At 34.5% G+C, this 12,154-nt stretch overlaps 1 protein-coding gene across 2 annotated transcripts; it reads left to right on the top strand.

Moving 5' to 3' along the window:
* Positions 1–2,317: 2,317 nt before the first annotated feature.
* Positions 2,318–8,046, top strand: LOC116017585 (UV radiation resistance-associated gene protein). Of its 2 annotated transcripts, none has more exons than XM_031258191.1 (6): positions 2,318–2,760; positions 3,460–3,666; positions 4,911–5,091; positions 6,664–6,812; positions 7,055–7,282; positions 7,669–8,046. In XM_031258191.1, the coding sequence occupies exons 1-6, from the start codon at positions 2,575–2,577 to the stop codon at positions 7,783–7,785; spliced, it is 1,068 nt and encodes a 355-aa protein (XP_031114051.1). In that variant the 5' UTR covers positions 2,318–2,574; the 3' UTR covers positions 7,786–8,046. The 2 variants fall into 2 exon arrangements, with proteins under 2 accessions (XP_031114051.1, XP_031114052.1); XM_031258192.1 differs by having other exon boundaries at positions 2,625–2,760; positions 3,363–3,666.
* Positions 8,047–12,154: the final 4,108 nt, after the last annotated feature.

The following is a 12,154-nucleotide window of genomic DNA, read 5'->3' as shown; positions in this document are numbered from 1 at the left end:
AAGAAATGAAAAGGGGAAAGGGAGAAATGGTAAAGAAGAATGCAGTGATGAAGAAGAAGATATGGTCTCACAAATGGTTTAGCTCTTGGCTTGCTTGGTTTCTTCCTGGAATGAGAAATGCTGAAGAATGTTGGAGTGGGGAGGGATTGAGGCAAATGGATGAAACAGTAGCTATTTATACCTAGGGCACAAAGCCCTTGGTCTAAAATATGTAGGTTGAGGGGTAATTTGGGAATTTAATGCTTTGCTCTTTGGTTGATATTTTATAGTTTAAGATGCGTCAAATGATGAGTATGAAGTAATGTGATAAGGGTAGGATAAAAATATATTCATATTTGGAATAAAACATGGCTATCAGGTTCATAGGTTCGTCTCAGATGGACTTTTGGGTTAAAAATTTTGATAAATAAATATATCCTCTAAATAAGACTTTTAAAACTATAAATAATTATATAAATATTTTGTAGAAAATCATTTAAAATAAAGAGTTCAAAATATTTTATTTAGAAGCTCATTATGCAAAATAATCGAATGAGTAAAATATATTTATAGGTTTATTTTGAAACGTTATAAAATAGGAGTTTTGGTAGAAAAATATTTTGCGGTCTCACATTTATAATGTGCTCTTTATAGGAGTTAAGAGGGAGCACATGCCGGGCGCCTGACATGCTCGCCACGTGTACTTCATGCATTGTTCCGGTCGGTGACTCCTCCAATAGGTATACGTGGGAGATGATTCTTGACAGGCCCACTTATGGTGAGATTGTGGAAGAGCAGTAATAGGGGTATTTGTCCTTTTGCGTAGTGGCAATCAATTGGGGAGATTCGGTCCGAGCACTAAGGTCGGGACCGATCTCATAAGCACTGTTGCAAAAATCCCCGCCTAAGCGCTAGGCACTCCTAGACCGAGGCGAATTGCTCCCTAGGCGTCCGCCTAACGCCTAACTCGGCCGATTAGGCCGAGTTGGCGGCCGACTAGTCCGAATTTGGCCGAGTTAACTCGCCCAAGTCGGCAGAGTTAGCCGAGTTAACTCGATCGAGTCGGCCTTGTTAATTTTATTATTACATTTATATATATTTAAATTTATTTATTTATATAAGTAAGAGAAGTAAGAGATATATATATAATATATATATAATATAATATATGACATACATGCACACACATGAATTAATTTTTTGTTTTTATAGGTCATCGCCTAGAACCGCCTAGGCGCCGCCTAGACCGCTTAGGCACTAGGCGCTAGTCTACTGCTCGACTAGCGCCTAGCGCCTACTGCAACCATGCTCATAAGGCACTGCGTAATAACTAAAATTGGAAAGGAATAACTCCATATCTCAACTCGTGTCGAGTAGGAGCTAAACGAGGTCTGTTCAGATCGGGTAGTATCATTCGCTTGATACGGAATACGTACTGAGCGGATATACGGTCATATGTCTTGAGGGTTATTCCCTATCAAAAATATTCACCCTGTCCCATTTTATCTGTCATGTTTATTATTCATTGGTCAAACCAACTCTTTTTCTTTTTTTATTTGTTTTCTTTAGTATTTTTAATTACTTTTAAATTTTATTTTTATATTTTATAGTACTTTTAATGTAGTTTCTAAATATATATATAAATTTTACTATATATTAATACTAAACTTTATATTATGAAAAATTGAATTCAAAATAACTTCAGTCAAATATGGTTAATAGAACCAGACATATAAAATGGGACGGTGAGAGTATATAATTATAATATTTTAATTTATGATATTTTATTTTTTAAATAATAATATTTTAATGAAAAATTATTATTACTTTTATTATCATTATTATTGTGTATGAGCATTTTAATATTTATACTCATTATTTTTTACAATTACAACCTCAACTGACCAATAAAGTTAATATTCTCAATAAATTTTTTTTTCACTAACCAAACAATAAAATCGATATTCCTAATAATTTATTTATTTTTTATAAAATTTCAATTCCATTTTGTATCAAATATTTATTTGGGATAAATGTCAAATAGACCCTCAAAATATACTCAATTGTGTAATTAGGTCCTTCAACTTCAAAAAGTTCCAATTAGCCTCTCAAACTTGTTATTTTGGAACAAATAAGTCCTTTAACTCGACGAAGTCACACATAGATTAAAGGGCTTATTTATTCCAAAATAACAAGTTTGAGGGCCTAATTGAAAATGTTTAAAATTGAAGAGTCTAATTACACAATTAAGTATAATTTGAGGGTCTATTTAACATTTATCCCTATTTATTTAGATTTATGTAATCAAACATGCCCTTAATTTTACCGTCGGTCTTCCTGATCAGCAGAACACTTGTCTTCGTCTCTTTCATTTCCTCTCTCCTCTTTACTCTTCTTCGCATCGCACAAACCCTTAACCCCAAATTCCCCTCTATAAGTACGGAATAATCTCCCCGTATCATATCCAATGAGGTTAACCATACCCTAATTTCTCGACAATCCGGCGGAGGACGATGGTGAAGAGTTGGTGTCGCTTGCACTTCGATAATCGGCAGAAGATCGAATCTGATTTGAACCTGGTTAGTTCATTTGTTAATGGAACCGAAGAAAACTGTTGTCTCATCGGAGGGAGGGAAGCGAAACCATGACGAGAAGGTTAAGGTTTTACAGTGGGAAGATTATGAACAAGAGCTCGCCCGTCTCTGCAGTCTCACCGCTGCCCTCAATGAAGCTAAGCAGAAGAAGCAATTGCTTGAAGAAAAACTACAGTCCACCTTATGGGTATGGCTTTTATTTATTTATTTATTTATTATAAACTACTCCGTATTAATTAATTTTCTTTTGATAATTCTCGTGAACTCTGTAGGTTAGGATACAATTCTTGATGCAATACTCTTGAACTATCCAAACATAAACAGAAATATTTTGTAAGTTAAAAAGGGTGGAAAATTAGCCAAGTTTCATAAAGTATGTTTATGTTCAGAATTTGAAATATATGATAGCTGTATTTTTTTAAATTATTTGTTATATTAGATTAATGCGGGAATTATCCAACATACTAGATCTTAGGGATTGGCTTATTCAAGCACATGCCCCCACTCCCCATAGTATAAAAGCTTTGGAAGCCTCTAATGGAACATGCATATCTCCAGCATTTGATATGGAGTAGTTAATATGATTGTTAGTTTGGTGACTAGTTCCCAAAGCCTTTTATTTTACTTTCTATTATTTTTTGTGTAGCCTCTTTTCAGTTGGCAAGTTAAAGTTTGCACTAAGTAAAAACGTTACCTCTCTGCCAAGTGCTGGCATATGATAGGTTAAAAGTTAAATTTTCCTCAGGTCTGGTTAACTAGCTGACTCAAAGCATTTTTTCCCCTTTTTAGCCTTTTGATTCCCATCTACACGACTATACTCTTTGGTTTGTTTTATACTTGGATTTGTTGAGCTTGTAATTGAAGAATGAGGGATTGTGGTCTCCAGCTTGAAGCAGAGTCATTGAATTGTTCAAATGAGCTTGATGAGATGAGAGAAAAATTAGAGCATCGGAAATTAGTGATGGGAAACACATCAATGAATTCAAAGGTCTTGAAAGAGAAGGTCAAGAAGGAAGAGGACCAACTTAGTAATGATATCAGGTCTTTGTTGGTTGCTGGAACTGCTCTTTCTCTAGCTAAGAAGCGATTGCAGGTATCATAACTTATATATATATATTAAAGTTTCCAACCTTACATAGAATGCCAGTACATGTACATCCTACTACAATGTTTTATTTGGTGAATTTTATTTTCTGTGATTTGGAATTAACATCTTCTGTGCTAGTAAATTAGAGAAATTTTCCAGTTAGTAAACGGACCCTTATTACTTTTGGCTTTCTTATTAGGATGCATAAGCTTCATTTCTCTCTCAAAACCTTACTTGCTGCTTTATTACATATGCAAATATTATGATTATTATCACAAATATGATTATTCAATTTTGGGAGTCTGAAAGAGCTCAAAGAAGCATGAAAAATGTGATTTATAGTGTAGCACCATTTCTCAATTTGTGTGTCATCATTGTGCATAAGTATTACTTAACTAGCTTTATTGTTTATTACACTAGGTATTGTTCTTTGAAATGTATTGTTTATAGTTTCTAATATATCAAGGGCAACACCTTTCTTCTCTCACACCTTTGAAAGATGTCTCTACCTGTTTTGATACTCACTCACACCATTTTTAATTGTTTATAAAAATTACCTGAACTCTCATATTCCACCAGTTGTGCAATGAGATAATACTATCCATTGGCGTAAAAGTCACTAAAAACATATAAACCAGATTGGTTATACAGAATATTTTTGAGCCCCATATCCAATATCTTTGGAGTTTCATAATTTGACCCATCAACTACATACCTCTATGGTTGATTTGAATTTTTAGATATAGTTATTTCCATTCAATTCCTTTAGGTGTGGCTCCTTGTATACCTTTTAAAGATTTCGTAACTTGTGTTCTTCCTCTTCCTATTTTCTTATTTTGTCCTGCATTGTTCATTTGTTCTAGAGTTGCGTTTACAAATTTCTATCATAATTTGAGATGGTTTTAAGTTTTCTTTGTAGAACTCTTACAAAAACTTGGGGAGATTTCTGCATACTTGCTTGGTTTTAAGTTTTAACACTAATAGTCTAATACTACCCCTCTTTAAGTTCCAAATTTCATCCAAATTATTGATGGGGACATTATTTATTTATTTATTTTGCAGTAATGGTGCATTTATCTATACTTTTCAATTAATGATATTTATCTATTTAAAACTAGCTATTATAAGGAAAGGGAGCCTTTGGTTTGTGTTGATAGTAAATCTGGGTCTGTACTTATGCCTTATGATTATTATTATTATTATTAGTAAAACCTTTTTGTATCCGCTGAAATACTTGTGCTTCAATGCAGGATGCTAATAGATCACTTGCTGGGGAAATGGGTTGTGGGCATTTAAAATCCTTGCAGAGATTTGTGAGACTAAGACAACAATTTATGGTATCGCAGGTTCAACTGCTTTATCCTGTGAAAGTAACAACAGGACATGCACCCGAACAAGAACTCGAATCATTTACCAGTATTATCAAATCAGGTACTGAATTGTCTTAATAATGTGGTTGCATATATGGTTGATTTTATAGAACACTGCATCACAAATAATGCTGTTCCAAAATATAATGATTAGCTGCCATGATCTGTGCAATTCTTTACCACTGTTTGATTGTAAGTTGTGTTCCACTATTTTCTTCTCATTTAAAAAAATCTTTACTACCAGGAACTTAGGCCCTCCTATATAATTGAAGCCTAAATGCATGAAAGGAAAATGCTCTTCTCATTTACTTTGACAATCTGATTAGATACTTGGGATACATTTTTTAGGGAGTATTAATCTTACTAGAGGTTCTGTGTCACCTCTAGAACAGAGCACATATTTTTTATTTCTTACTTAAACAATCTTATTAGATACTTGGTATACAACTTTTAGGGAGTATGAAGTATTAATTTGTTGAAAGGTTCTATGTCACCTCCTGAATAGTACACCATCTAGAGAACTGTCTTTGAAGTGACTCTATGTATCCAAAAACCAAAACCCAGACCATCATCCTAGCTCAATGTTGTCTGCATAATGCTTATCTAATTTGATGTATCACGCTTCTGAATACTAAAGTTTGAACATGACTGTTACTAGCATCTGTTCAAGTGATTCTTATCTTTGTATCATGGTTTAAGGGCAACAAAGCATACTGCTGTGAATTGAATGCTAGTGTAAATGTAAAAGGGGTTAGCAACTTTTCCGATTCAAGATGTATCAAGTAGTACTGCTTGTGCTCTATCCCTTTTATTATATAACTGTTTTAATAGCTAAAACATGCATGTTTATGTCTGTCCGTAATTAGGCTGAGTTAATACCCAATATAGTTCTTGACTATAGTGGTTTTACTCAATTTAGTCCTAAATGATTTTTTGTGCTCAATTTAGTCCTCGACTTTGATGGTTTTATACAATTTAGTCCTTTGTTACAAATTCTGTTAGTTGACGGTTAGAAATAGGGTCCTAATGGTAATTTCTCATCCTTCACTGCATTTGGGATGATTCCTTCTTACTTCCCCTTATTAAGATTCACGCAGAAGTGCAAACCTTTGTACCCAAATACTCTGCATTTATTTATTTAGGGTTGAAGTTGATTTGGGGATGAAGATCTCCATTTCTGCGTGGAGCTTAATAAGGGGGAGAAAAATGAATCATCTCAAATGGTATAAGGATGATAAATTACCATTTAAGACCCTATTTCTAACAGCCAACTAACAAAATTTTTAACAAAGGACTAAATTGTGTAAAACCATCAAAGTCGAGGGCTAAATTGAGCACAAAAAGTCATTTAGGACTAAATTGAGTGAAACCACTATACTCGAGGACTATATTGGGTATTAACTCCTACGCATTTCTAGTTGAATTATTTTCTTTCCTGGAAGGATTTATGGTTAAAACCATCTTTTGATTCTTGCTGATAACCAATAATTAGTATATTTGTTTTTTTTTTTCATCTCTTTCTTGAATTTGCATGAGATAGAAAAACATAACGGATGTTAATCTTCCTTTCTGTGAAATCAGCCACTGTGTACTTCTTGTTTGTCCCTACAATTTTTATGTATTTCTTTCTCAGGTAATTATACTGGACAAAAACCTCTAGATCAAGGATCCTTGACAATTTCTGGCCTGCATCTTACTGTGATTCCTTTTACGAAGAAGAGTTTTTTCACTGATAAGAAGGAGGTTCAGAGGTCTGCAACTGCTCTGGGATATGTTGCACATGTGTGTTCTTTCTCTTTGCTTCATGGATAATTGATTGTTTAACATTCATTGTGCTACTCAACTGTTCTTTCTCTTTCATCAAACATGATAGCTTATGTAGATCAATGATTTTATTCTATCCTTCTTCACTTGTAGTTGCAAATCACAATGAAGTTACCTTCTTTGTCATCTTCCCATTATGCATTAGCATGATATTCCTAGTTCACTAGCATGTATTGATCGTGGTGATTGACTTATTGCAGGCTGTATCACTCATTGCTTCCTATTTACAAGTTCCTCTTCGCTATCCTTTGCGATTAGGAGGTTCCAGATCATACGTACGTGATTATGCACCTTCAATTGAACCATCATCACTAGATGTGATATCAGATTCATTAGTCTCTACAAATTTGAAGCCTGTGGAATTTCCTCTCTTTTTAGAAGGGCAAGATTCAACAAGAGCAGCATATGCTGTGTTCCTGCTAAATAAGGTTTGCTTTCTTTTTCCTTTCTTCTTCTTCTATATTTTTATATATGCTCAAATTCTCATATCGAGGCCTATAAATGGGGATGGATTTGAAATGTAAAGCTGTATGCCTCTATATGTACAATGGAACTATGGGAGCTAATAGCAACCCCTTGGGGAGTTGGTGTTGTCTAATGGCATAGCAGAAGATCGAATGGTTATGCTATTAGATACCTGACTTTATGGATTTACTGTATTTACAAAAGTGTATGCGGTTTCACTTTTGGGATGCCAAAAAATTTGTTTTTTACTTGTATACTAGTCTACTTATGTATCCGAAAATGATTCTCACCTTAAGACTTGCAGCATGAAGAGTTTATTGACCATTTATTTCTTCCTCTTTAATTGTAGGATCTAGAACAGCTTTTGAATTATATTGGTGCAAGAAGCTTAGGGCCACGCCATGTTCTTGCTAATTTGAGGGAACTATTAAGGACTATTCTTGCTCCTGAGTATATAGATACATGATTTGTGATTGAATGTTTCAGGTTTGATTGTAAGCTTTTGTAAATATGCTACTTAATTTTGTGCAAGTGCCATTTTTTGCTGAAAACCACTTGCTGTAGATCTTTCCCTAATTCTTACACTGGAAAAAAAACATGCAAGCTTTTGCTTCAGAGAGACACTAAATAGTTTGTCATTTTTCTTTTTAATTTTATATTGCTCCAAACATTTTGTTCCAGTACAGGCTAACTAAGTCATTCAATATAGATTTGCATTTTAATTTCATTCCCTGTGCCGTCGGACATCTCTTTTACTATGAATGTTCACAGTTGTATGCTTTTTGATGAAAAATTGCGTAGTACTATTTTGATGAATTTTTAATGTTGAACATTTTAAATGAATATTGCAATAGCAAATGGTGTCACCAATATTTCAAGTCCATAGAATTCAAATTCAATTTTTTTTTTTTGTTTTTTCAATTCTTTTTCGTGAAACAAACATAAAAAGCAGGTAAGGTGATGTGCATGACTCTTCACAAAGCCATTTGAAAGCTCATCCAAAATATAGATTGGATTTTCCGTGAGGTTGAGTTTGGCTTTCCAGAAAAGCATCACATTCATCATCATCGTGAGAGGGGGGTATTCGGCACGGCATATCATGCCTCTTCCTTGCTCATCCGTAGAAAATAAAGGCATTATTAAATGTTACAGACTTGCATCAAGGATATATTGCTACCTCATTAAGGGTATGCATATTAACTCAGAAAATGACTTCTACATAGGGGTGAGTAGTACCCAAGGAACCCGATAAATTCAACCAACCCAAACCCGACAAACCTAGCAAGCGGATATCTGAACCTGAAAATAGGATATCTGACAATATACTAAACAAAACTCGATTTGTAAAATCGAGTTGGGGGTAATTAATTTACATTGTGTGTATGTGTGTGTTAATAGACCCTTCACCCTTGGTATCTCATTTATGGATTTTGTGCAGTTGCATCTCCCTTCTCTTAGTTGAAATATCTCATTTCGCTCTTCTCAATTCTCAGTTCTCTCAACTCTCTTCTCACTTCACAGAGTTCTCATTTCTCACTCTCTTCTCTGATTTCTCGTCTCTTAGTTGTTTGAGTTCTCAACTCTCAATTGTTTGAGTTTGACACTTTCTTCTTCGAATATCCGACATATTACTACAGTTTGTCTCTCATAGACGAGTCAATATTCTATGGACTAGGGCCCATATAATTGTGTGGACCACAAATAAAAAATACATTATTTGTGTACATAAAGTATATTATTTGAGTTGTCATCAAAGGCAAGTGCTTACATTGTGCAAAGTTGTTTTTAAATTGCCTAAAATATCTTCACTCTAATATAAAAAACATGAGAAATCACATGATAAATTGCCTAAAAGATCCTCACTCTAAGGATACTAGGCAGTCCCTTCTAACCTTCCAACTTGTAGGGGACTAGGGAGTTGACTAGTTGGACCCTCCCTTTGTACAACCGGTTAGATTGAAGGAACTCAAGAAGGGTGAACCTAAGAAGTAGCCACGCCAGGCCCAGAACTTCAGAGAGCCCAAGAAGAACACGCGTAACACCCCCAAAATTCTAACACAAGAACATAAGGAAAACACCAAAATAACTAAACATTCAACTCTAAGTTATATTAATCATCCTCGGAGCCTGAGGGAGTGTTACCGCTGCATCTATCCAGCTTGGATAGATGCCTGGCTACAACCAAAACAACTACTACAAAATAAGGGGTTCTACAAGACCCATAACAAGTTAACTATACAAACTTCCCAGAAAGATAAGTCTATGAGGTAAAGGAAATTGATAATGTCTAGAAGATCCATCCCAACTAAAGCCATAAAAGTCGATATTACAATCACGAAGAGTCAAGTCTACACTAGGGATTCTAAGAGAAGTCGGATTCTAAGAGAAGTCGACCCGAGTTGTGAGACAGTGTAATCATCTACAATATCAGCTACTGTACAACGTCCCCTAAACTCTGTCCCCGGCTCTCGACCCTAGAGCTCAGACCGGGTGTCTTGAGTTCATTATGCTTCTTAGACTAGAAGACAAGCACAACTAATGACACTCTGCCCGGTCACATTAGAAGCGAGCATGTTGGTCGGGGTGAATAGACTCACTAGGGTTTTTAAAAAATTTCTTCACAAGTAATTATCTCTTGAAGACAACACTTGTAAGAGAAGATTTTGTAGCGGAAATAATTTGTATATCAAGATTTTAGTATCACTTTGCACACAGGTTTTAGGAATTACTAAAAAGATAGGATTTGACAATATCAATGCAGTGCGATAAAATAAGAGCGCAAGTAAAAGAGAGAGAAAGAGAATTTTATAGTTGTTCGGTTATTAATGAAGACTACTCCACTCTTCTTCACAACTAGTGAAGGTTTGCACTAATATCTCCTTTGTTAGTAAAAAACCTCAGAGCTCCCTTAATCACAAAGCCGGGCAGCACACACTTCTACAGGTTTTTCGACAATTCAAGTCTACTCTGCCTCTTTCTACTTCTTCACCAAGTAGAGTTTGTTGGATGATGATTTGAACTTGATTCCTCCAACTTGAGATCTTGGCGTTGATATTCTTGAATGAATATTTGAGCTGCACAAGATTTCTCACAAAAACTAGATAAAACTTTTCTATCTTTTACACACTGAAAATTTGCTAGATGTTTGAGCCTTTTTGCTTGCAATAGCGTGAATGGACAAATTGTGACACCCCATAATAAATTATTCCGGAATTACTGGCCATGATTATTTTCTAAAATTAAATTCATTCTTTCCAATGAGCCCAATTCTTGAATTAATAATATTTCCTAAGGCAATTCCAAATCAAAATCCCAATTCCTTATAGTCTTATACTAGTATATGTATGTATATATATATATATATATATATATATATATATATATATATATATATACATTATTTCTAAGACATTTAATTCCTAATATTATGGCTTTCTCCTTATTCTATGTATTCATTTATTTAAGAGATGAATCATTTGGCCCAATAATTATTCTTGTACATAGAATTGTTATATATAAAGATTCAAGTCCATTCTTCATTAAATACTTCACCCTAATATATACATATATGTATATATGTATTGAAATATATATTCAAGACTTAGCCTTATCTAGAGATCACAGTCTCTCTCTTCCCCTACTCTTCTTCTAAACGCCATTCTTCCCATTTCTCCTTCAAAAATTGATCTTCATTTCATATCCAAGATTCAAGCAAAGATCTTTTTTTTTTTTATTGTTTTTTAAGAAACATCATGATAAGATCCCACCTTTCCTTGCATTTCCTCCCCTTTGTTGCTATCTTTATGAACTCTTTCCTTCTCCTTGTGGTGGGTTTGGTGTTGATAGATGATCAAGGACGTGGTGGCTTGCTAGGTTGAGCTCTTGGAGGTTTTGGTTGGATAGCTAGCTTGAAAGGTAACACTCCATGTCTTACAAAACCTATTTTCACTCTCTTATATATGTGTTTTGGTGTATTTGGAAGCCAAAGAATTTTTCGTTGAAACAACTTGTGTATTGCTTTGATTCTTGAGCATATCTTGTGTATTCTTGGATTGTGTTGGTTGTTCTTGATTCATGGTATGATTTCTGTTATTTTGAGGGATTCCATGTGTTATTTGACCTCAGAGATGTATATTCTGATCTTATTCTGGGTACTAGAATGAGTTACTGTGTCTATCGTGTATATTATTATGAGTTTGTGATTCTGTGCATTGTTGTTGTTCTTGTGGTGCGATGTAGCGGTATAATGTGTCCCGTTGGATCTGCCCGTATGAGTAGTGCCGGTATGGTGTAGCGGTGCGTTGTAGACCGTGAGCCTTACCTGTCCCTTCTAGCAGTTCAGTGTGGCGGTGCAGTGTAGCTCACCGACTTGTACGATCACTTGCAGTCTGTTCTCTGTTCAGTATGTGTATTTTGATGTCCAGGGCCTTGTATTCTATATTTGATTCCTAAGGTTCATTCTGAGAGTGGTGTTGAGCATTGTATTTTGATTATTAAGTTATAATCTATTGTTTTTGATCCTATATGTTGGAATATTGTTGAGTATCATCGGTTTGATTCTTTGGTTGATGTCCTGAGAGTATGGAATGTGTTATTCATATTCTGAGTCTTGAGTATTTCTCGGTATGAGTATTTCCTTTGGAAATGAGTTTGAGTTTGATATGTTGTGATCTTGGATTCTTGTGAGTGGTTCCTTGAATTCCTTGTTGTTGTGTATACCCCTTGGATTGGAGGGAATTGAGCTTTGGCTCATATATATACATACATACATATATATATATATATGTATATATATATATATATATATATATATATATATATATATATATATATAT

Source organism: Ipomoea triloba, chromosome 4, assembly GCF_003576645.1.
Source record: "Ipomoea triloba cultivar NCNSP0323 chromosome 4, ASM357664v1".
Lineage (NCBI taxonomy): Eukaryota > Viridiplantae > Streptophyta > Magnoliopsida > Solanales > Convolvulaceae > Ipomoea > Ipomoea triloba.
The sequence above is the reverse complement of the archived record's forward strand: the minus strand, read 5'-3'. Positions and strand labels throughout refer to the sequence as shown.